Source organism: Musa acuminata, chromosome BXJ1-6 (genome assembly GCF_036884655.1).
Source record: "Musa acuminata AAA Group cultivar baxijiao chromosome BXJ1-6, Cavendish_Baxijiao_AAA, whole genome shotgun sequence".
In the NCBI taxonomy this organism is placed as follows: Eukaryota; Viridiplantae; Streptophyta; class Magnoliopsida; order Zingiberales; family Musaceae; genus Musa; species Musa acuminata.
Genome location: NC_088332.1, coordinates 10,272,596 through 10,298,003, shown reverse-complemented (window position 1 = coordinate 10,298,003; position 25,408 = coordinate 10,272,596). Strand labels below are relative to the sequence as shown.

The following is a 25,408-nucleotide window of genomic DNA, read 5'->3' as shown; positions in this document are numbered from 1 at the left end:
GTTGGTGCTGCCAAAATTGATGGCAGGCAGCCATATCTTCTTGAATTGTCATAGATGTTGAAATGATGCAAGCTTTAAAGACTAGACTACATGATGATCTTGTCACCTAATAATTTGCTTATTTGTATAGCCTCTCTGTCTCAGAAAAGCAGTGGCCGTCTTCTTTTTTATGCCAACTAAGAGATGCGTTGTGATTTCATGATTGTTCTAACTTGGATATTGGCAGGATAAGGTTTTACTTGCTGGAATTGCTGAGATTATTTGACACCCTGGCTGTGGGAGATGCTGCTTATTAAAAGTTGGGTCTACGTAAAGGATATCTGATGGAGATGTAGCGTAAGAGAATCAACGGAGGACATTGAGGTTATTGTTTCTTGTCAACCTGCGGCTGTTATTGGTACAGAGGTATTGGATTATAGGAAGTTATATCTTCAAGCTTAACCTGACATTTTCTTCTTTTATCTTGAAATTTGACCTTCTCTTTTGTGTGTGCATGCGTGTGTAGTTGTTATCTCAGGTTTAGAGCTGCAAATGAAGCGTGTGCTCATGAAAAGCTTGAGATGGGAGTCCGTGTGGCTTTCATTCATTTATCTTCTGAACAACCAAAGATGATATAATGCAACTCAATAGTGAAGCGTCACTTCTTAGTGTCCTAACGCAAGGAGAAGTCAAACCTCATCCAAATCCTGTTGCATTGTTTGTCTTTCCATTGATGATGATGTCTGTTTCAGGAAACGACGCTCAGGTCAACAAGTAACTGGATGATGTTCCAGTTGCACGCATCATTTGTGATTGTCGAATCTGGCTCGTCTATTGTATCCTTATTACGCAGATGGTCTTTCATTACAAATGAAATAGTAATCTGCATTGCTAGTAGAATAGAGACTTGCAAGCATGTACTTGAAGCTACTGCTACCTGAGCTTAGTATTGTGATTACCTACCTGAGACTCAGCATCCAGAAAAAGATCACTTCAATCAGAAACTTTATGATCCAAAAGCAACTAAAGCAGTGTTAGAAGCTTGCATCGGGTTGGAGAAGCTCCACTCATGTTGGGATGAAAAGTGGTCTGAACTCCCAATGCCATGTTTCAAGGAGAAGAGTTTCGAGTGAGCAGACTGGACATGGTTGAAAGCCTCCTGGTATTTAGTGTTGTCTACTGAGTGCTGCAAACAAAAAGATGATGTGACACACCCCAGAGCAGTACTCTCCTCTCTCAGCGACAAGATGGACTCCATCTTGGACCTGGCATGGTCATGTCTTGCCCCGTTTGACAAAAAGATAAGCTCCAATGATGTTACTGATTCCGTGAAATAGTTTCTGAAGCTGGAAAATGATGTTTAGGGCTCAGAAACAGCAACCGGTGAGGAATCCTCATGTTTTGAGTGGGTTCCTGTGAGTTCTCCAGATCAGTGAGGGTAAGAAGAAGTCTCCATAATCCAAAGCCTTAGGTGGGTAATCCATTGTTAGCCTAAAAATGCTACACCTATGCTCCCTCTGATTTATATTTAGGTCATCATTAAAATTGCATTTCAATTTCTTTTCCTTAGTTACAGAAATTTCAATGCTGCAATTAACCAAAATGACAAATCACACCTTGGGTCAAAAACACACCCTTGTTAGAGTGTGGAGAATAGAATAATAAATGGTGAGGGTTAACAATATATATATATATATATATATATATATATATATATATATATATATATATATATATATATATATATATATATATACATTTTGGTATTTCTGATTTATTGGTTTGGGTCGGAAGAGGGTTTGACTACAGGAGCTCAACTCCTCTCGTAAAATTTTCGAAGAATTTGGGGGGGAAATATGGGCGATTGAGAGCTTCTTATGGTGGCCATTCGGATCTAATAATTCGGTCATTTTTGCGGATTTCCTGAAACTGGTGATCTCTTCCTTCCTTGTTCTCCGGTTGATTTGTTTTTCAGCTTTTTTACTGTCAGCTCGTGTCTGATGGCGGAGATCTAGGGTTAGGGTTTCTAGGTTTCGAACTCATCAAGAAAATTTGGAAATTTGTTTGCACTGTTCGTCAGTCCATGATCGGTATAAGCCCTGCAGATCTTTCTGTTTTTTAGTATTTAGTTGCCTTCTACTTTTTTTCGCGGGAAGCCTCAAGATCTTGGGAAAGTTTTTAGTCTTTAGCTTCTGAGAGTTAAAAGATATGGATTTTTCTTCTGTTTCCCTATTCTTTAAGGAAAAAGGCTGGTTTTTGGGCTCCGATGTGCTTGTCTTTGTTACATTCTCTAGTATTTTTTGCCACAGAAGAATGCTTATGCTGATGTGATGTGCTCTCATTTCACATTACAGTTTGCATTACAGAGTTGATGCAATAGTTTGTTGAAGCTGAATGACTAATTGTTCGTCTTGCTTTGAGTCAGATTTCGCTTCAGTGTGACAAAGTTCGTTGTTTGGTTTTGTTGTTTTCAGCTGAGGATATCTGGCCATTTGGTGGATGAACTGGATCTCTGTGTTGCTGTTCGTAGAAGTGTTGGAAGAAATTTTCTCTGTCTGTTCTAAGTTCATATACAAGACCATTTGCAGACCAGAAGAGAAAAGAGCAGTGAATGGATTGTGATAGGGAGGAGGCCCTTAAGGCCAAAGAAACTGCCGAAAGGAAATTCAACAATAAGGACGTCAAGGGTGCCAAAAAGTTGGCTCTGAAGGCTCAAAATCTCTTCCCGTCACTTGAAGGCATAAGCCAAATGATCACAACACTGGATGTTTATCTTGCGGCAGGAAAAAAGATTAATGGGGAGAGTGACTGGTATGCAATTCTCTCCGTGGATGCCACTGCAGATGAAGAGACACTGAAGAAACATTATAGGCAGTTAGCCCTCCAGCTGCACCCTGACAAGAACAAATCCGTAGGAGCAGAAGGTGCTTTCAAACTCATCTCCGAGGCTTGGAATGTATTTTCTGATAAGAATAGGAAAATGGCATATGACCAGATGAGAAATGTCGATGGTTTAGAAAACAGAGCTTCACAACCACATAGAGATTGTTCTGTTCATAAGACTGCCAATGGTTTCTACTCATCTTCCAACACAACATCTGGCAAAAGAGCTCGAAAGAGAAAAACTGGTTCTGCTCCATCTGCTGCCCCTCCTCAACCTCATCCAATAAATTTGAACACGTTTTGGACATCTTGCAACTGCTGCAGGATGCAGTATGAATACCTTAGGACTTACCTTAATCACAATCTTTTATGTCCCAACTGTCATCAGGCCTTCATGGCTATCGAGATAGGAATTCCAGGTAATGCAGCAAATTCTTCTATTTCATGGTCAGCCAGGCAGCACGAACATAATTCAAACTATAAGTACACAATAAAGAATGGTTATAGTTCTGGGTTCAGTACCTCCACTTTTTCTGGAACAGGTCATACAGAATTACAGCATGGGGGAAATCTTGACTTTTATAACCGTCATAAGTTCCAATGGAGCTCTTTCACTGGATCATCTGGGACTTCTAGTACAACAGATTCTGCTTTTCAGCCTGCAAACTTAATCCATAAGAAATTTGGAAAAAAGAGAAGAAAGCATGAGGCACAAGCAGCAGCTCGAAGGGAAGAGTCCTTCCGGACGGATTATCATGTATACAAGAGTGCAGATGATGGTTCTAGAAATTACAATGATGGTCACACCCTAACAAGTTATGATCAGGACCGGTGTATTTCTAAGGCTGGCAGGCCAGCAAAGAGGAGGAACAATGGTGACCAAAGCGGTGATTGTTATATAACAGATGAGACAGAGAATATGTCTACAAGCATCGAAGACACCATTAATCCTGAAGTTGAAAGGTCTAATGGTGCTGTTGAGGATCTTCTTAGAACTAGAATCACAGCAAGACAGAACAACTACATCAGGGAGTATTCACAAGTCAATATCTGGAAAATGCTTACGGAGAAGGCTAAGGCAGCGATTGGTATAAAGCTAGAAGAATGGAACTTAGCTCAGGCAAACAAGTTGGAAGAAAAAGAGAAATTAAGGCGGCAAAATGGACAAGAAGCATCTGCAATAGATGCAAATACAGGCAGCATTAGGGAATCTTCAGCCCATGGCCTTGATGTTAATACAGCTAAGAAAGTCGTTAAACATGCATCCATTGATGTACCTGATCCTGATTTCTATGACTTTGACAAGGATCGCTTGGAGATGACTTTTGAAGGTGACCAGGTATGGGCTACATATGACAGTGAAGATGGTATGCCTCGACTCTATGCCATGGTTCAAAAAGTTTTATCTTTGAATCCTTTTAACATCCGCATGAGTTTCCTTAATACAAAGTCCAACAGTGAATTGGGACCAGTTAACTGGGTAGCCTCTGGATTTGACAAAACCTGCGGGGATTTTAGGGTGGGTAGATATCAAATTAGTGACACGGTCAATATATTCTCACATAGAGTTAGATGGGAGAAGGGTCCACGTGGAGTCATTAGAATTGTCCCTAAGAAAGGTGATATTTGGGCCTTATATAGAAATTGGTCTCCAGACTGGAATGAGCTTACGCCTGATGATGTGATATACAAGTATGAAATGGTGGAAGTACTTGATGATTACACAGATGACCATGGTGTGTCTGTCATCCCATTGGTGAAAGTTGCTGGTTTCAAAGCAGTGTTCCATCGACATATGGATCCATTGGAGGTTAAGAGGATCACAAGAGAAGAAATGTTTCGTTTCTCACATCAGGTTCCTTCTTATTTGCTCACAGGCGAAGAAGCTCATAATGCTCTGAAGGGTTGCCTTGAATTGGACCCGGCAGCAACTCCTGTTGAACTTCTTCAGGTTATAACCGAAGTTAAGGAAGATTTGGGGATGGAGATAAACAAACAACAATCAGGTAATTGATTCAGAATCTATTAGGGGCAGTGGATGAACCTTTGGCATCGAACAATGGACTTGTCACAAAATGAAGTCTCAGGGAGCTTCCATTCACCATTTCATCATCCTTTTTTTTCTCGATGACTTGGACTAGGATGCCAGGGTTGGTGACCATTCACATATCTTCTGTTACAGTCATTGTTGGGCATATCTAACCATTAACTCTTATTCCAATATGAGATTGCTGGAAATAGCAGTTAGTTTCTGGGACCTTGTTCCTGCTAGAACCTGATTTCCATCTTACCCTTGAACGTCAAACCATGCGCTGAAAGGTGAGTGCAGTTTTAACAAAATAGTTTCAGCTATTGATTGTCAGTCAGAAGCATTCTGACTTCTATGTTTCTTACCATATTTTGTGTTTTTATGTATTTCTTTGAGGAATTGTCCTAATGTCCTCCCTTTAAGGTAATTTGGTATCATTACTGGATTATGAGGCCGATCGCATATGTACAATATTAAAAAATCAAAATTTCATTAACTTAGTTCTTGCTCTATTCTTTGTTTAGGATAGTTATGCAAATCATTTCTTTAGCTACAACTGTGGTTGCCTTCTGTGTTCTTTCTGCATAACATGATAACTAGGTATACATATCTATATTGTTGCCTAATCAACGTGTTTGAGAACTTTAGTCGGTAATACTCTGGAATGAAGACTGATTTATGTGATATTTCTTCGATGTCTATTGTCATGCATTGGAAGTAGCTTCTCATAGGAGGTTGTGTATTCACAGTAGTATCCTATATTAGCTTCCTGTTTTCAGTAGTTCTTAAAATGGGAGAGGATCCGAATCCAATTTTAAGAACCTGGGCTTTGTTCTTATACTATAATCACAGCAAATGGGAAACATTAAACCTTTTCGGATCCATTTTCCATGTTTTAGAGTTTTAAATCCCACTTGTGGTTATATATATATCCATGCAAAAATCTAAAGCTCACATATGTCACTATATGTTGAAATTTCAATTGACAAAAAGCATTGGTGGAGCATGTGGCTATGAATCACAGTGTCGGGGTTGCAAATCCCTTCTATCAACCATAAGTTGCATAACCAATTGAAATTCTTTCTCGATAAACTTGTTTGAAAATTTTGAGCCCAGCGAACTAGAATTGGAATAGGTTTTGTGGGGATCACAAAACAAACCCCTATAGAATTGAAGAAAGCTTCGGATTCATATTGTTCATGGGTTGAGAATGAGATTCAGTAACTCCAACAATTATTTGTCCTCAACATTAATAATGTTTGTGAGAATAATAATTCAGTGAATGGTTATTAACATATCCTATAGAATTCTATATTGGCAGTTTTTGAATCTAATCTTCATCTGGGATGATCGAGAGAAGGGTTAAAACTTGATGATTGAGGTCTCCAGAGGTACATTCATGAATGCAGGTCTTCGTGGTGGATGGATGAGGACAGGTCCTTCCCGATCCGTCTGGTTCTTTGATCCTCTTGTATTATAATGACAATGGTGGATCAGTAATTTATACTGCAGCGAGGAGCCTATCAGGACCTGCAACCTTGACCATACCAACGAAGAACATGAGCTGAAGCCCTGTTATCAGTGGTGTAATCTACATACTATTAGGGTTCTCCACCCATGCAACTGTCTCCCGCAGGTACTGTTCTGTGAATCATCCCCCACAACTTTCAGCTGTTACCAGCAAGGATTTATTGGCCACTTTTGATGAACACATTGCAGAATTAACTATGAAGTAGAAGAAGATGAGTTCTAAAGGATAAACGACGGAGACAGAGTTGACACCATCAATTGAGTACTATATTTATTCATAGGAATAAAGGCGACAGAAGTAAATTACACGATGCACACAGCTCGTTTGTTTTCCTCTTCAGCATTGTCTGTCTTCTTCAGTCCAACCGCTGGGGTGACGGTGGTGGCTCAGGCAGATCGTATTCGGCAGGATGATCAAGGCGCTGGATCTGTCCAGCTCGAGGAACATACGGCGACTGCATCCCATTTGGGCCTGAGGGAGCCGTTCGCTGCTTGGGAAGTAGACCTCGCATCTCATCGTTCTCTTCTGCAACAACACCGCCGGCAGCTACTTGCAGACGCTTGTCCTTGTCCCTACCGTTTTTTCCCAGTCTTGTTCCTGCTGCAGCAGTGGCTGTAGACACAACCAGAACCGCCATTACAACGCAAATGACCCTTGTTTGCTCCATATGATCTCTGCTATCTCGAGGCTTTGGATGATCTCGTATGGATCATCTACTGGCCTTTTATAGGCAGGCTTATGGAGGTGGGAGGGAACGAAGTTTAGAGAGCCATGGCATCGCTTACTCTTCTTTAATCTCAGAAAACTTGTCCTCATGTACTTTAATTAGGTACGATCTCTCTTCATGTACTTTAGTTTTCCTTCTGATCAAGGTGGCTAGCACTTGAGGTAGACACATAGTTGAGTCGTCATCTGCCGATCATTTCAGATCGCTAAATGTTGGAATGTCCAACGTCGACTGGTGGATAGGAGCACACGTCCTCACCTGCAAAGGTAATTAAACTCCATTTCATATTGCATGGCTATACATAAAACCGGAAACACAGAGGGTTATCACTCGAGATGCAAACAAATGTATTAATGTTTGTATTAGGAAGGAGAGAACTCGAAAATACAAAAAAAAAAAAAAAAAAAAATCTGGAGATCAATAAATAAATAATAAATTAATCAATTATAAGATTCTTGAGTTATCTTTATTTATGTATAATAATTCTTATGTATATTCTCTCACATAAATTTCGAATAATTTATATATTTTCTTTTACTTTTATCTAGAAACTTATCCTTTCCTTGTATCTTATTTTTTATTCTATGTATTCCTTATATCTTATTCTTTTTCATCGAACTTTAATTTTAAGATTTTATTTTTTTCATGAAAATTCCTTCCTCGTGAAGAATCTTAGAACATTAGTTTAAATTTTTTAAAATGCTTAATCTCTCAAATAGTTTTAGAATGATCGGAATGCATAAGAGAGGTCTTAACCTTTTCTCTACCAAAGCACTTAAATATTATATCATCATATAATCAAAGATTGGAAAGTTAATGGATCTGGAACAGAAGAAAGCAATCATGAAACTGTATGTGGAGTAGTCAAGCAGCACATGGTGACAACAAAACCAAAATAAAAATGAAAATTAGTTGCCAACCACAGCAAAGCCGAAGCAGCACTCACAACCATCACATACTATATTTCACTTCTCTTTTGGACAGTGGACACACTAATCCTCTTAACAATGCCCATCATCATTCATCCATCAACAGGCTAAAAGCACAACAGGCGGTGGCCTGAGATGACCTTCACTAACACACCACTCACACTAATCATGCCAAACACTTAGGAAATATCCCCCCACCATCCAACACAGCACCCTCTCCCTGGGAAAAAGGAAGTGAGACAGCAACAACTAAAGCTGAAATCCAAGTAGGTAGATAGGCTTTTTTAACACTCCAACCAATGATCATAGTGGAACTCCCACTTCCGCATAAACCTAAGTTTAACTTGTGAGTGTTTGGCTTAGCCTGTGTGCCTGCCAAGTCCCCCAGATTCACTACCAAAACAGTGCTCATCATCTTCATATATTAAAAGTGTGCACCCAGTTCATGTTGTCTCCTTTGTCCCCTCACACACCAGGCGAAGGCTACTTTCTACCCCCCCCCAACACTTCTACTCCGCTTATGCTGCAATAACATCCACAAGTGACAGACATCTTTGCTCCTCCACATGTCCCAAGTAAACTTACAAGGATTTTTGCACCTCCTTCGCTGTATTCTTCCGGTCAAAAACATACCATTATTTTATTTTCATAATATATTGAAACATTTCGATTAGTGAAAATAGATAAATATTAATATTGACTTATATAAGGATAGGATATGATACATATCACTATTAACTTGAGTTTAAAAATTCTAAACTGACAATTTTAAGCTCAACAAAATTAATAATAGATCAATTATTTCATTACGTCAGATCATGATAATTAATATCCAACCTAATATTATGATATAGCGAGAGACTTGAGTACGAGAGAATTATTAGTGGATTTGAGCCTTAATGAGATTTTTGAGTCTTAGTTTGACCATCAATGAGCATCACAATATTAGTTTTGGATCGATAAGCAGTTCTCATCCTTTAGTTTTAATAATAGTAAGCCTTTTTAAATAATTCAAGCCTGAATTGAAATAGAGAAAGTGGTACTCACTCAATGATTCACATGTTTAACTTGTTAAAATGCGAGTCAAGTCGAATATATGTGTTCTTAATCATATATATATATATATATATATATATATATATATATATATATATATATATATATATATATATATATATATATATATATATATATATATATATATATATCAATCTTTACTTTACAACATCTTAACTTGTTTTTAGATTTTGAACAAGTATATATTAAATTTAAATTTAAAGAGGTAAATATAGAGTGACTAACTTTGGAGCTATATATATATATATATATATATATATATATATATATATATATATATATATATATATATATATATATACAAATGCAAATTTACCTTCATTTATTCAGTATTTATGAGGATGATAACACTGTTCCTCGGGAGCAGGCCACCTGCCTGAGACATCAAAACAGCACCGCTGCATCAATCACGTGAGCGTCTTGATGGAAGACACCTAATATTGGTGTGGTTTATTGCACGGCAATGTGCTGGAAATCCTTGTGCGATACTCACGTCTCCCTGCATGCATTGATTACAGCGAAAGATGATCAGGTGCAGCACTCATCTCCTTAAAGACGAGCTGCTCGAGCGAAGTAAAAGAGTTCCACCAACCTTGCAGCGTCACCTGTCCCAACACAGCTATATTTCCTGCCTTTGAGACTCTGCACCTTTTCCCTGCTTTCTTCATCTTACATCCATCATCCATGGAGCTGTTGAACGGCTCTCTGAGTGTCGTGATGCATGTCTTCGTTGCTGCATTCCTCCTGGTGTACCTGCCCATCTCGCTCGTGTGGAGACTACTCAGGTGGGCGTTGGTGAGGCCCTTCTTGAAGGAGGACATGACGGGGAAGGTGGTCCTCATCACCGGCGCTTCATCCGGCATCGGCGAGGTCAGTGACATGCTTCTAATTGCTGTCATGGATGGATGTTGTAATGTAACCGACCTATAACACCAGTCTTGTTTCTTCCTTCAGCAACTAGCTTACGAGTACGCGAAGAGGGGGGCGTCCATGGCGCTTGCAGCGAGAAGAGAGCGCGCCCTGGAGACCGTCTCCGCGAAGGCCCGGGAGCTGGGCGCCCCGGACGTGCTTGTGATCGCAGCGGACATCTCCAACCCTAGCGAGGCCAACCGGGTCGTCCAGGCAACCATCGGTCGCTTCGGGCAGCGTAATCGCCAGCTTAGCTTACTCCATCGCATGCCTTGAACTCCATGAGCACACCAACTAGTTTCACTGACTACATCCCGATCGCTTGCTCCCAGTGAACCACCTCGTGTGCAACGCAGGGCTTTGGTGCAGCTGCTTCTTCGAGGAGATCACCAGCATCACTGCGTTTACCCAGTTGATGGTAACGTATCCGTCCACCAGCTTCGATGGATAGAGCAGTAGAGTAGACGCTTATGGTTGCAGGACTCCTCTCAGGATGTCAACTTCTGGGGTTCCGTCTATCCGACCTATTACGCCCTTCCCTTCCTCAAGAACACCCGCGGAAAGATCGTCGTCAACGCATCCATGGCTGGCCGCGTTCCTACACCGAGAATGTCCTTGTACAACGTACGTACGTCGCAGTCGACACGATCTGGAGAGCGATTAGCTCTGTTCATGACGTCATGCATCTGGTTTCAGGCAAGCAAGGCGGCGATGATCAGGTTCTACGAAACGCTACGGTCGGAGCTCGGGTCCGACGTCCGAATCACCATAGTCAACCTCGGTTACGTCGCCTCCGAGCTCACCAAAGGCAAAGCCGTGCAGAAGAACGGCGAAGTAGCAATCAACCAAGAAGCCAGAGATGTACGTCCGTTGCCGACCACTACCGTCACTTCATCTTCTTCTTCTTTTTTCTGAGCTAACGTTGACGCGACGTGAAATGGCAGATCCTAGTGGGGCCGCTGCCGATCGGGAGCACCAAGAAGTGCGCGCAGCTCATCGTCGGCGGGGCGTGCAGGGGCGACGAGTACATAAGCTGGCCATCCTGGTACAAGCCGTTTCACGTCGTCATGAGCCTGGCGCCGGAGATCGTCATCTGGTTCTCCCGTTGCTTCTACTTGGGCAATCCGGGGAATGCCTCGAGCGAGCCATTGAGCAAGCGGATGCTGAACGTGAAGGGGCTCAAGAGATTTCTTTACCCAGCTTCTGTTCTATCTCCGGGCAGCGTCGTGGATGAGATCCATGCATGAACGAAGACGGACAATGGTTAGACAATAAAGGAGGGGGAGGCCAATCTACTTTCTGTGCTTGTTGTAGCTCTTCCAATCACCATTGTTTCCACACACAGTTCTGCTCTTCCAAACTAACAAAGTTCCACAAAATTTCCATCCGGCGATGCTTATACACATTAAAGAAAAAAAATACAGATATTAAGAAAATTGTTGTTAAAAATTTCCATGTTTTATATATAAATAAATAAACGAATTTAGTACTTTTCTTAGTATCTTATGATAATTAGTCAACGTCTTTCTTAGTTAGTTAGTATATAATCTATCAAAACCTTTACCAATTAGATTTCAAATTCTAATCATTCATATTCATGTTGCATGATATATACAAATATGAATGCAGGAAGCTTATTATTGAGTGCACGTCAGACCGCTATAAAGATTCCCACCAACCCTGTGAGAAAGAAACAAGATGAAAATAGAAGAGGGAAAAAGGATTTCCAGCCATTCATGCAAGCAGTGGATGTGAGCGTCCTTCCTCACAGGACTGTTGGATGCAATGAGAAGGAAGCATCAGCTTTCGTGCATGGACGGTCGGTCTGTAAGACCTTCCCCGCCATTTCTATTCCTGCACCCTACTGCTCATTCGTGGCGTCCGCAGCGTCATAGTCTCTCGCACATATCACCCGACTCTTCTGTCATCTTCTGCTATCTTTCTCGTATCGAGATAAGTATCAACTGAATCAGCCTGCATGCAGATTCCAATGGTGATGGTGATCACCTTCCCGACGACTGCAGGTTTGCCCGAGGGAGGGAAGAGTCAAAGGGAAACGGGACGCGCCGACGACACCCTTAAGCCTAACCCTTGGACGGGTTTCGCCAGCGACTGGAACCTCACAGAAGAGGAAGCTTAGCTGAGCTTGGCAACGACATGGGGCGTCCGGCTTTAGCAGCAGCATATATTAATAGAATGCGCCATGAAAGCATCCTGCAGCATCGCCACAGCAATTCTTCACCTTTCATCTACCCGATGCAATTATATATTTGTAATTAAGTATTATAAAACGATGAATTTTTTTTTTTTATCAAAATTGATAATCGATCCATATCATGCAATTATATATTTGTAATTAGGTACGATAAATGATGATTGTCGATCCATGTCATGCAAATCGAGATGCTCCTTTGGGATAATTCCCACTCTTCCCCCTTCCTCTTTCCACAATGGCCATCTTATCTTCTCCTTGCTCTTATAGGAACGAGTAAGCGCATCACGGGACAAATAATATGATTAATATTTCAGATCAATCGGACTTCAACGTAGCCAACAGTACTGAAATGGCATGAAATCTACATGATGTATCTGTTCAAACACTGATCACGGGGGCACACATACAAGTTCCTACTGACCTGCATGAAGATTGTACATGCACATGATCTGCATGAAGGTCCCTGAAATGAGGTGCAAGTGTTGATGACTACATGGCATTTACTTGCCAGTTCATCTAATAAACCTTCCATGATGACATTTATTTATCAGAAAATAAAAAGTATGATGACAAGTAATTCTGAATCCCAACTGAGTTGAATAGTTAGTATGAAAGTTGCTTTCAGCCTGCAGTAGCCTTTGATGCGACATTTGATGCACAGTAGTTCCAATTCATGACTTGGGACTGTAAGAAATGATGGGCGTGGCAAGGAACATAAGAAAAAAAATAGGAAATAACAAGTTTATTTTATATAATAAGATTAATCTATATTCATGAAATATCAAATTCTTCATATATTAGAATATTCAAATATAAAAATAAATCTCTCTTTAATTAAGTCTCACATAAATCCTTAAAGAATTTTCTCTTCATCTCTTCCATTTTACTAGAGAAAACCCTAAGAATATTCTGGGTGTTTTTTATTTTCCTTAATGCCTCCTCTCGTCGAGATCTCGAGATACATAAATTATTTATTAAATAAGTCTTAATTATTATAGAATTCTTATTTCGAATGATCGTGATACTGTTATTTTCTAAATGAATTACAGCAGCATATTACGAGTACTCAAAGAATACTTATCGACCTTAATAAAAAAATTAACTATACAGTACAAGCCAACAGCTCATGTTTTTGACAGTATCTATAGATATTCTTGAAGAAAAGTAAATTTTTTTTTTTTTTATCTTTGTTTTTTTTGTTGAAATTATGAAAGAGGATTGAATCCTCCATCACCTCATGAAAATGAGGTTTGCTTGGATGATCAGGCACCTCAGGACAGCTTCCGCAAGATCTTGAATGGAACGCTGAAGATCTCATTGATTTGATGTCAATTGTCTTGTTGCCAACTCCTACAGGATTACAATCATCTGCAGATCAGTTGGCATGGACCCCTGCAACATCAAATGCCACAACCCAAATGACTTACTTCATGTCCACATGATAACCACCAAGATAGATAGCGCATGAGCTCACACGTAAATGAGGGCAGAGACAGCTATATTGATTGGCATAGTGTGCTACACTCCGTTCCAAGGCTTCCAAACCTTATCTTCTTCTGGTTCTCATGGTAATATGAGGCCTTCCGATCTCAATTAGTTGCTTGGCATGTTCACAGCTAAAGTTGCAACCCAAGCATTAAAAGCGCAAGGGGTTCTTTGATTGTTCCCTCTTAGGAACCTACAACGAGCTTATGTGATCATTAAATCTGTATAGATTTCATTTAGTCCATTCGGAAGGCGTTATATATGTGTGTACAATCTGGCGAAGAATATAACGTCATCTAACTAATGATGAAATAGACTCTTATGGCTCCAAAGCTCCCAAAGATTTATCTTATGTGAAATAATTTTCATGAGTCCATCATCACCCGAGAGATGATAATGATGATGTTACCGAATCTAGATTCGAAAGGGTCAGGAGATAGGGCGAGCAAGGTCATCAGATCGAGCGACGTGGCGTATTCAGATTTCCATTTCTCTTATCCGACAAGAAATTTGCACGGGATCGTAGTGTTTGCGTGTGCCCAGCAGCTCCTCATCTATGTCTACTGTCGAGGAAAGAAATTGCGAGATGAGTCTTGGACTTGTATCCTTACGTCCCTTTCGACGATGTGCTTCACCAGTGATTCTGTGCTCCATATACATCAGTTGATAGATAACCAGCGTGATGGTCGAGGCATTCCTGACGGAAGCGAAGTCTTCCCCAAGTGGAGGGAGTGATAATGGAGTTGCAGTGACCACGAGGATTCTATTGGTTGTGATGTGACACTTCACATTGGTTCTTCCGCTTCTTTGTTTCCTTTTGGTATCATCCTTGTCTCTTGGAGTTTTCCAAGAGACCTCATTGGTAAGCGTTTCTTCTTTCCTGGGAATATGTCTAATAGAAAAGATACCGCTCAGGAGGTTCATACTCTTGATTGATACTATTTTACTGTTTGTATGATCGGAATTCGAAGTCAGATATTATCTTAAAGTGATAAGAGAGAAAACATATATTTTCCATCGATCTTTCGTATCTTTATATGTATATATTTGATAGAAAGTATAATGTTAATTAATTATTATTCGATATATAATCTATCATATGAAAAAAAATAAAAAATAAAAATCACATTAATAAGGATTCAAGACGAATAATTATGAGTTACCCCTCTTGTCACTCATATGGATAAGAGACTAAGAGAAGATTATCGAAGACGATTAGAGATGACTCCCCGTAGAATATTTCATAAAATATTTTATCCATTTATGATTAGATATAGAACCTCGTCTTCAACACAAAAAATGAGAGATTACCTTTTTTTTTACCGTACACGTCCATATTCATATATCTCGGGTTACTAACTTAGACGTCAAAGGGACCGAGTTAAGAAATATCTTCTGATCTCAGTCTTTATGTATGTGACACCTTGAGAGTTTAATATTTTCACTTCAAAGGCACCTCGAACAACTCTACATATACATGTCCGGATCATGTCGGGCCGACTAAGATGACAACGACTTATTTCCTTAATATTTTTTATACTAGAAGGAGGACTTGATATTATAGGAACGCTCACCTATCGACCCATTCAATGAACGCTTACGTAAGAAGGCTTTGCACTTGACCCATTATACTTTCACCCAAGGGAGGCAACAGCCATCTTTCCACACATGGACGCATCTACCTTGGCACAAATGTCGATGTGATATTAGCGTTTAACGAAGACCCAGGTCTCTCACCCCTAGCGATGATCTCGTGCCATCTACTCGTCCCTATCGAGGGGTTCTTGAATCTCACTCAAAAAGTACAGACGTTAACGAATGTGATATAAGTTGTCGCTCTACTTTTGCCCCAATTAGCCTAATAGGTGATGCCACCAACTCAACTGCAGTTACCGACATTGGCATCCATCGATATTCCCCCACTGATATGGTGTCGACATCCCAAGAGCGCCCAAGACCCATCGAACAATTAGTTGAGGGGTACTACATTCTCTAATCGTGGAATTCAATAGCCCGCACCACCACTCTATCTTGCTTGAATTGGATACCTAATCGACGGATTCGACATAGGGTTTTTCTCTACTAATCCAATTATGGCATATAGCTTAATATTTGGAGATGTGATGAGAGTTTCAACAATCAAAAGGGGAAGCACTGATCGACCCCACCTTAGTCGATTGCCATTCCCCCAAAAAATCCAAAAGGAACCTATTCCAATAACTTTTGTCACCCGTTATTGGAGGCATTTGATGACAGTGCTAACCCAATAAAGCACATTGCATCTTTTCATATCCAAATATCATTGTATGACACTTTGAACGTCCTGATATGTCGCACCTTACCGACCATGTTAAGAGGCCTAACATGAGAATGATATACTGACGTGAAGCCACTTTCCATAAGTTCTTTTACCTAGCTTGTGAGAAAGTTCAAACTTTACTTCCTTAGAAACATGTGCCCAAGGCCATCGGTGGCAACGATTCTCAGACTCAAGTAAGGGGAGAAGAAAACACTTGCAAACTTTGTCGATCGATTCATAATGAAATCCAAGGCATGATAGATGCTCATTTATCACTTGTAATACAAACCTTCAAGATGAGACTTAAGTCCTCTTATCTCTTTTAGTTATTGATAGAGAGACCATCAATAATGGTACCAGAGATACTTTAGAGGATCAATCAATACATACTATCAAGACAATAGTATTGAGTAAGCATGAGAAGTCATGTAAGAAACCAAAGCAACAGCGGTCAGAATCCACCTTGACCTTGAGGTCTCCATAGCGAAGGAGAAACAACTACTCGAGTTACCTCACCCAAGGTCTGAGCCGACCCTCTTGAATATGACTAGAACTAAAGTTTTTACGTAGATAAAAGAGAATTGACTCTTAAAAGACTCACCCGATGAAGGCTCCATTGGTGATAAGAGATAGGTTCAAATATTGTAAGTTCCATCAGGATTACGACCATGACATGAAAGATTATCGTAACTTGAAAGAGCATATTAAAAAACTCATATGTTAGGGATACCTTGGGCAGTTCATTCAAAAGAACCGGGAACCCTTACTCTAACCTCAAATATTTTGACCCTTTTTGTCGGCCTTGGGCTAATAAAGTTTCTCATTATTAGAGTTGACTACTTTACGAAATGAGCAGAGGTTGAGCTATTAGCATTGATCATCGAAAAGAATGTTGAGGGATTCATATAAAAGAATATTATCACATATTTCAAAATTTTTAGAGTCATCATCACCGATAATGAAACTCAATTCAACAACGCAAAATTTAAGATGTTTTATAAATCCTACGGAGTTCAACTAAAGTTTAGCTTGGTAGCTCATCCTCGAACTAACGATCTCGTTGAGATCACTAACTGAGCCATTCTCGAAGGGTTAAAATAATTAATCATTGGAGCAAAAGTAACTTGGGTGGACAAGTTACAATATATCTTGTGGGCCTCTCATATAACTCTTGGGAAACCTTGAAGAGCATCACATGCTTAATAAAAAAATAAAGCAGAAATCAGTTTCCTAAAATACATATTTATATCAAATCACATGCGATGATTGGGAGTGAAAAACTCATGAAATCGAAAACTATGTAAGATTCATGAGACACTCTCACATAGGAGAGATCATATATCCCCAACATTGTAGATCTAAGTCTATGGTTGAAAGAGTTCTCGCAAGCTCCTCTCTAGCGATGATCCACATGATGGATGAAGAGGCGATGAACCTCCTTTTATAGCGTGTTCTTTCCTCGCATTTGTGCACCACCATCACATAGTAGGGGTAGTTCTACTCATTACCCTCTTGCACCAAATAGAGGGTATTCGGTTGAGGAAAAGCTAGGAGATAAGGATAAGGGGCGGCGACTATTGGGTCAAACCTTATAATCATTTTAATCTCATATCTTTTTTATAAAGAGCTCTATTTGCTAACCCTAAAGAAAATAAGATATAAAAAAAGGATAGTCAAGGTGTATAACTAAGGTGTTCGCCCTTAGGTAATTAGACTAGAGGATTTTGTGCTTCAAAAAGTTAAAGTTAGTGACTCGACTATATCCTAGGATAAGCTAGCACCAAACTAAGAAAGGTTATATCGAGCCATTATAGTCATCCGAGATGGAAGTTATTACTTTGGGATAATTAAAAAAATAGTGTTGCCAAAGACTGCACATTATGAATTTAAAGAACTTTTACCCCTAAGATGGCTCCAAGGATCAGGTTAAAGGGACTACATCTCAAGCGTCGAGCATTAGTCTATCATATATATATATATATATATATATATATATATATATATATATATATATATATATATATATATATATATATATATATATATATATATATATAATTACTTTAAACTTGCTCAACAAGCTTCGAAATATATCATCATATCTAGCTCTCGGGTAAGTCACAGTAACTCATTCTCCATATTTCGAATGTTGCTCTAAACTACTTTCAACTGCTTGGCATAGTCAGTGAAGCATCACTTAACCTCCTCTAATTGCCTCACCAACTTGACCCCTAAGCCTCTACCTCAGCAACAAGTATAGGGTCTCTGCTCATTTTCTTTAGCCCCTCCACTTCTTTATGGTGATTATCGATCATAAGAGACTACTGGTAAATGACGGAGTTGACGTCCTCGTATATGGTCAATAAGAGCCATAATGTAATGGTGATGCTACAAACCAAAGGTAAAAGAGTAAGCAACAAGGAACTGAGGGGGCTAGTCGTGACTTAACTTACCAGTACTTCATTATGGTAGCACATGTCGATCAAAACCTCCAAGGGGAAATAATAAATTTGCTTCACCACCCTTGAGTACAAAGACCCTCAATAGTATTGCTTCACAGTTCCGTCTTCGCCCCATATTTTTTGTTCCTCTTATAAACCCTTCGATAGTATTGCTTCACAATAGTATTGCTTCACAACGGTATGTTTAGGGTTGGGTTCAGTAGGTTGGCTATCTGCAATACTACGAAGTGCAAAGACTTGCCATTGTATAAGTTAAACATTGAACTCTATCACTTTTCTCATTTTCCCGAGGAGGACCTTGAGTTTTGGGGGCTCTCTAAGAACATCGACACCTTGAAGGCAGGAGGCAGTTCATTCGATTCCTTTATGGGATTCTGCTTCACCTCGGGTTACTCATCCTATCAAGGGCAGGGCACCTTCCTCATAACATTCTTTTTTTTAACTTATTGGTGCTAGAAGGATAATTGAATCAAGTTAGGCCCAATGCCTTTATTGATGACTTACAAACAATAGCTAGAGGAGCTAAGAGGCTACTATCGTACTTGAAGAGGAACTAGTTTCTTTTTTCATCAAAGCTCGAAGGTCTATACTTGTAGGAGATCAAAGTTAAGAGGCTACAGGGGTTAATTTAAAAAAATAATAAAAATAGGTGAGAAGATAAAGTATTTAAGTCATACCCTGAGGAGCCAAGCTGTGAATCATATCGATTAACCAGTCCTCATCCATCTTTCGATTAGCCTCGAAAAAAGAGAGTATATCTCTCAATTGAAGCACTTGATTTACCTTTTCATCTGCTAAGAAGGGAAGTGTGTTATATTTAGAGTGTGCCGACTTAGCAAGATTGAACCTCAATTCTAACATGAACCTATGATGAATAAACCCTTTTTTCAACCCTTATTGTTAGAAGGGCACTACTAACTCTAAAGCCCTCTCGAGTAGTCAGATAGTAATCGCTTCTCCTCTTGCACAATCGAAAGCAGGCAACAAAGAGTTTATAGGTTGAGATAATATTGTCATGCTAGTATTCCTCGATGAATACCACTAAGTAAAGACATGAGTTGGGTGCTATCTATGAAGGTGATATCCTTCACCATTAGTGGCAAAACACTATTATCGGGTGGAGGGGAACATGAAGTCATATTTCTAGAGTATTAAAAGATAAGCAACATGATCTAAATATAAGGTCAAATAGATGGTAATTAGGTCAAGAGATTTGTAGATCAAACTTAACTAGGATGGAGTACCTAGTCTGTAAGTGGTTCAATAGTTGTATACTCACCACTAAGTCTTTATCGTATATGCTTTTCATATACTCTAAGTCCTGAAGAATCTTCAGGTTTATAAGCACTGACTCCCTTGATGAGGGGCGAGTCTAGACTTCCTTTGCCCCTAGCTATCAAAGAATAGAGTATCAATTTCCTTGATCATCCAATAACCATGAGATTGAGAGGAGCTTATGCAAAAAAGGAAAGACATCCTAACCTATGAAGGTGGAAGAATAAGATGCTAGAAGATTGAAGTGTTATAGAGCCGACACACCGAGAGGACGAGGAACCCATAAACCGATTCACCTTATAGAGAACCAGGGCTAAGTAGAGAAGGCTCCTAAGGGGGCCTTCAAAGATCAAATGAAAAAATCAACCTCACCCTTCATGGTCAATGAGGACTTATAGAGAATGGATTGATCTCTCTCCTCTCATGATAAAGATATTTCTTCGAGTTGATTTCGAATGGACATCGATTGATGAAGGGGCACCTTGGAGAGTATGAAAGTGATCCATATACAAACACCATCTCGGAGATTACACAAGTGATCGATATGTGAAGACAAGCTCAAAAAGTGTAAAAGTGACTAATGTGTGAAAAATCCGACTCGTGTTAGAAGAAACCCATCACGACAAAAAGCATAAAACCAAATATGCCCAAGATGCATGAGTTAAGAAAACTTAACCCATATCAGAAGAAACATGCCATAGTGGGAGGCACAAGACTCATGTCAGAATATATCTAAAGCGCAAGTCGAAAAAACCTGACTCATGTCAGAGTAAACCTACAACGACAGGAGGCACAATAGAAAATATACCTGAGGCATGAGTTGGGAAAACCTGACCCATATTAGAAGAAATTTATCACAATAGGAGGTACAAGATGAAATATATCTATGACACATGAGTCGGGAAACCCACCAAGACGGAAGACATAAGACAAAATAAACTCAAGATTTGTGAGTCGAGAAAATCCAACCAATATCAAAAGAAACCAGTTATGATGGGAGATACAAAGCAAAATGTACTTGAGACACGTGAGCTGAGAAAACCCGACTTGCGTAAGAAGAAACCTACTATGACGAGAGGTATAAGACAAAATGTGTCCAAGGTATGTGAGTTGGAAAAACCCAACCTACATTAGGAGAAACCCGTCATGGTAGGAGACATAAGACAAAATATGTCCAAGACACATGAATCTACAAAACTCGACCCTCCCCTTTACCCGACATATGGAGGTCGGGAAGCTCGACCCCTACCTCCATCGAAGCATGAAGGTCAGAAGAGATGGGGAGGTAAGGAAACTTGACCCCGTTCGACCAAGGTATGTCCCTAGATGATATGAGGGTTAGGTCGACTATGGATCACCACCGGCAGTGCTTGGGCATGTTGGACTAGACATATCAGATGAACTAATATAAGATGAACTCGACGTGCCACCATGTCGACGATGGATCGAAGAGCTATAAACTTGATGTGCTGGAGGAACTTGATACCATACTTTAGACCCCTCTCGTGAGAGCTTCAAAGCACGACATGGGAGGGCATAAATAATAAGGAGTATATTGTTAGCTAATCGTTATTTGATATATAACCGTCACATGGTATCCAAGGTGAAAAAAATAAGACAAAGGTCATTCTCCACCCATTTGCCCATGTCGTCACCTCCTTGTCGTCCATGTGGACAAGAGGTCAAGAAGAGGTGGTTGGAGGCTACCTCTCCGTAGAATATTTTATAAATTATTTATCCATTTACGACTAAGTATAAAAGTTCATATGAACAAAAAAAAAAAAGATGAATAGATTATTATTTTTTGACCACTCGTATTTACACTCATATACATTGGGTTACTAGCTTGATCATTGAATGAATCTAGTCGAGAAACCTCTCCCAACTTTAGTCTTCGTTTAGATGACACATCAGATAATTCTATACATATGGATCCGAACTAGGTCGAGCTGATCAAAATATCAACAACTTTCTCTCCACAATATCGACCTCCCATTATCTTCATACTAAATATCGTTATTATAAATCCAAATACGCTCCTTTTCATTGATGCTTTGACTTTTGCGCGTGGATACATAATACGCACAAGATAATTTGGGCCATCGGGAGAACCGATCACTCTCTCCGGTCTCACCGTCGAAATAACGGGAAGCGGCCCACACGCACGTGGCAAACACCTCGCACGTCTTAGTCTCCCCCCGACACACGCGCGCCGGCGCTTAATCGGACACCCCCCTCGCCCTCCCCCCCCCCCCACTCCGTCTCCCGAATCCATCCGTGAAAATATCATAACAGGTGTCCGCTTCTCAAATCACGCCATCAGCACAGCGACCAGTCATCGAACCAATGGGAAATCGCCATGTCAGATCGCGGGAGATGGAGATGAACAAACTACAATTACATATCAATCCCTGGAAAATATTAAATGCCCAAAATACCTACCCTGTCGAGGGCATATATCAATTTAAGGAATTAGAAATAAAATTTCAGGTATTGTAGGGACTGATTTACAAAAGTTACCTTCCCTGTACTTATATACAGGGAGAAGAAGAGAGAAGATGAGCTCTCTTTTCTCTTGAGCTTGGTCTAGTTCACTTGTTTGGGGACGATGAGGAGGTACCCGGAGGTGGAGATGGATGTGGAAGACGATGAATTCGCCAAGCTCATTAGGAGGATGAACCCGCCGAGGTGACATGAGTTTAGCACTCTTTGCTTTGATGTAATTGCTTGATTCTTGGAGCATATGGCTTTGGTATGTGGTCTATTTTGCAGGACTTTCCATTTTTGTTTGTGATGCGGTGCTAAAGTTTCTGTTTGGAAGAGATGAGCAGATATGGTTTTTCATTTCTGCTTTGTTTATGGGGAGATGATTGGGTTTGCTTTCCTAGGAATTTCTTGTTCCTTCTCCTCTCCTGTGTAGCTTTTCGTTTCTTCCTCTTATGTAAGAATCTTTGTTTTGTGTAGTTCGCTCTGTTCTTGAGTTAGTGTTCTTAGTGTTTTGGATGCTTTGATCTGCTTGAATTATTTTGTCAGCTGGGCTCTGCAATGGCATCTCTTTTCTGGTTCTTATTCTCACATCATTTCAGCATGGTTTGTTTCAATCTTAGATATCTTGTGTTGGATGTGATTATTAGGTGTGAGTAATCCTCCCTTTGTACTTTTTCTTTGGGTCTTCATTGGTTTAGGGTTCTTCCACATTTTTTAGTCATGTTGTGATCGGATGGAATCCCTTTTCCATGGCTTTTGCTTTGGCCTTTCTGAGCACCGAATCTTCGCAAAAGAAACAAAAAAGATTCCTTGTTGTTGTTTGTTCATTTTTAAGATTCTTTCATTCTACCTCATTACTTTTGCTTCAAACTTTTTCTTTGGAATCTCACCTCATGTCTTTGGTTCTGCAATGCAGGGTTGTGATAGATAATGATTCTTGCGGTGATGCAACAGTTATTAGAGTAAGTGAGAGGCTTTTTGAGTGAACATAAGCTTAAATCACTGCGGAACCAAAGGTTGCATGCTTTGTTTTTGATGAATTGTCTCTTAGATATTGTACGTGTTCATTGTTTTAGGTGGATAGTGTCAACAAGCATGGGATTCTGCTAGAAGTTGTTCAAGTCCTCACTGATCTGGACCTTGTCATCAGAAAGGCCTATATATCTTCGGATGGAAGTTGGTTCATGGATGGTATGCTCTCCGAGTCTCAATAAGATCGAACAAAGGGAAGAAATAGTTCCTAATTCTTCTCATTTTCCAGTATTTAATGTGACCGACTGCAATGGAAACAAACTGTGGGACGAGGAGATCATCTCCTACATTAAAAAGGTATTAATTAAAATTTTTAGTGTGGCATATTTCCATTACTTTTAGCTCAACTATAACATACATGATGAGTTCTATCCGAATCTAGCATATTTTTCTTCATTTGTTCTTCTCAACATTCATATATATCAGCTCAAATCACCAGTTTCGTGAGACAAACTTTGCCACCATTGCTTGACGAACATGTTAGATAAATGGCATCAGCTTGATTGTTTTCTGTTTGTTATTACGTTTGTCCAGTCCCTGGAGTCAGAGGCTTGCTTATTCCCCAAGCTTCAGAATTCAGTCGGTATAATGCCGTCAACAGAGGACACATTAATTGAGATAACAGGCTCCGACAGGCCTGGATTGCTATCCGAAGTATGCGCTGTTCTTGCAACCCAGATGAGTCATGTGGTGAAAGCTGAGCTATGGACACACAACAACAGAGTTGCAGCAGTGCTTCATGTCACCCATGAGTCCACCGAGGGAGCAATCGAAGACCCCCAACAGCTCTCCACCCTCAAGGAGCTCCTCTGCAATGTTCTTAGAGGTGATCATGATCCAAGGATGGGGACGATGACCGTGTCGATGGGGCTCACCCACACAGAGAGGAGGTTGCATCAGATGATGTTCCATGACCGGGATTATGAGAGGGTTGAAGTGAAAGAAGCTGTGGGGAATAAATCTAGACCCCAAGTCACTGTGATGGACTGTTCCGAGAAGGACTACACTGTGGTAATCTTGAGATCCAAGGACCGGCCCAAGCTTCTGTTTGACACCATTTGCACACTCACAGACATGCAGTATGTTGTGTTTCATGGGACTGCCAGTGCAGGAAAGGAAGAAGCTTATCAGGTACGTATCATGTGTAAGCTATACTGTTTCCTTTAAGCCAGTCCTAATCTTTCGAGTCCGATTGAAGGAATACTATATAAGACATGTAGATGGCCTCCCCATAAGCTCAGAGGGCGAGCAACAGTATCTGATTCAGTGTCTTGAGGCAGCTGTAGAGAGAAGAGCTTCAGATGTACGATCGAATTCCCAAATATTGTGAATGGTTTTCACTGCTTGTGTTACTTATATCGTCTTTGGCCATGTGCAGGGTCTCGAATTGGAGCTGAAGACAGAGGACGAAGTTGGCTCTCTCTCAGAGATCACAAGGGTATTCCGAGAGAATGGCTTGACCATCAGAAGAGCAGAGATTTCGACCGAGGGAGGCAAAGAAGTAGACACCTTCCATCTTTCTGAGACATCAGGCAACCCTGTGGATGCCAAGACGATCGATTCGATACGCAGACAGCTCGGGCAGACGATAGTAAGGGTGAAGCAGAACCCTCTACTCGAAGCGAAGCCTCCCGAGGTGGTCAGCACTGTCAGTTTCTTCTTTGGCAACCTCTTCAGGGCCTCGTTTCAGAGCTTTCGACTGATCAGATCCTACTCATGAACGCCAAATCACGCTCATGGAAGACGATTAGCATGCAAAGATGATACCGAAAAAAGTTAGGTACAACATCAAAGACAAACATCCAGTAGCAACACTGTAGATAGTCCAGGATGAGAAGTATACTGAATGTGATGGAAGGATGAGCAATAATTACACTGTTGTAAATAGACACTATTTGATGTAGATAGATGGCATGCTCTTTTAAGTCCAAGGAATCCATCCAATGCATTTGGTGTCAAGAAAATTAGCAGAGGACAAAGATGGATGTTAAGAAAGTAATGTGGTTGGATTATGGATCTTCAATTTATCCTAAAATGACAAATATGAGAATTTAAATTCTAGCCTTTTCCTTGTATGGAAGATGATTAT

The 25,408-nt window shown here is 40.2% G+C and overlaps 3 protein-coding genes across 12 annotated transcripts; all 3 read left to right on the top strand.

Annotated features, from left to right (window-relative positions):
* Positions 1-90: 90 nt before the first annotated feature.
* LOC103987623 (uncharacterized) lies at positions 91-7,474 on the top strand. 6 transcript variants are annotated; one of them, XR_010514176.1, is made up of 5 exons: positions 91-405; positions 506-1,450; positions 2,454-5,181; positions 6,197-6,527; positions 6,611-7,321. XR_010514176.1 is itself a non-coding variant. In XM_065187074.1 (2 exons), exon 2 carries the CDS (start codon positions 2,591-2,593, stop codon positions 4,874-4,876), a length of 2,286 nt encoding a protein of 761 aa, XP_065043146.1. In that variant the 5' UTR covers positions 1,772-1,911; positions 2,454-2,590; the 3' UTR covers positions 4,877-5,403. The 6 variants fall into 6 exon arrangements, 1 of the variants encoding a protein (XP_065043146.1); XR_010514173.1 differs by lacking the exons at positions 91-405; positions 506-1,450 and adding exons at positions 1,772-1,911; positions 7,351-7,474 and having other exon boundaries at positions 6,611-7,251; XR_010514175.1 differs by lacking the exons at positions 91-405; positions 506-1,450 and adding an exon at positions 1,772-1,911 and having other exon boundaries at positions 6,301-6,527.
* Positions 7,475-9,797: 2,323 nt separating this feature from the next.
* On the top strand, positions 9,798-11,828 carry LOC103988363 (11-beta-hydroxysteroid dehydrogenase 1A-like). 2 transcript variants are annotated; one of them, XM_018827439.2, is made up of 7 exons: positions 9,799-10,025; positions 10,110-10,302; positions 10,397-10,482; positions 10,557-10,688; positions 10,761-10,925; positions 11,009-11,327; positions 11,694-11,828. In XM_018827439.2, the coding sequence occupies exons 1-6, from the start codon at positions 9,840-9,842 to the stop codon at positions 11,309-11,311; spliced, it is 1,065 nt and encodes a 354-aa protein (XP_018682984.1). In that variant the 5' UTR covers positions 9,799-9,839; the 3' UTR covers positions 11,312-11,327; positions 11,694-11,828. The 2 variants fall into 2 exon arrangements, with proteins under 2 accessions (XP_009405178.1, XP_018682984.1); XM_009406903.3 differs by lacking the exon at positions 11,694-11,828 and having other exon boundaries at positions 9,798-10,025; positions 11,009-11,429.
* Positions 11,829-22,369: 10,541 nt separating this feature from the next.
* On the top strand, positions 22,370-25,380 carry LOC135676181 (ACT domain-containing protein ACR6-like). 4 transcript variants are annotated; one of them, XM_065187067.1, is made up of 7 exons: positions 22,370-22,488; positions 23,204-23,249; positions 23,364-23,478; positions 23,549-23,616; positions 23,854-24,450; positions 24,518-24,622; positions 24,698-25,380. In XM_065187067.1, the coding sequence occupies exons 1-7, from the start codon at positions 22,409-22,411 to the stop codon at positions 25,037-25,039; spliced, it is 1,353 nt and encodes a 450-aa protein (XP_065043139.1). In that variant the 5' UTR covers positions 22,370-22,408; the 3' UTR covers positions 25,040-25,380. The 4 variants fall into 4 exon arrangements, with proteins under 4 accessions (XP_065043139.1, XP_065043141.1, XP_065043142.1 ...); XM_065187070.1 differs by having other exon boundaries at positions 22,436-22,552; XM_065187068.1 differs by having other exon boundaries at positions 22,479-22,519.
* The last annotated feature ends 28 nt before the right edge of the window (positions 25,381-25,408 follow it).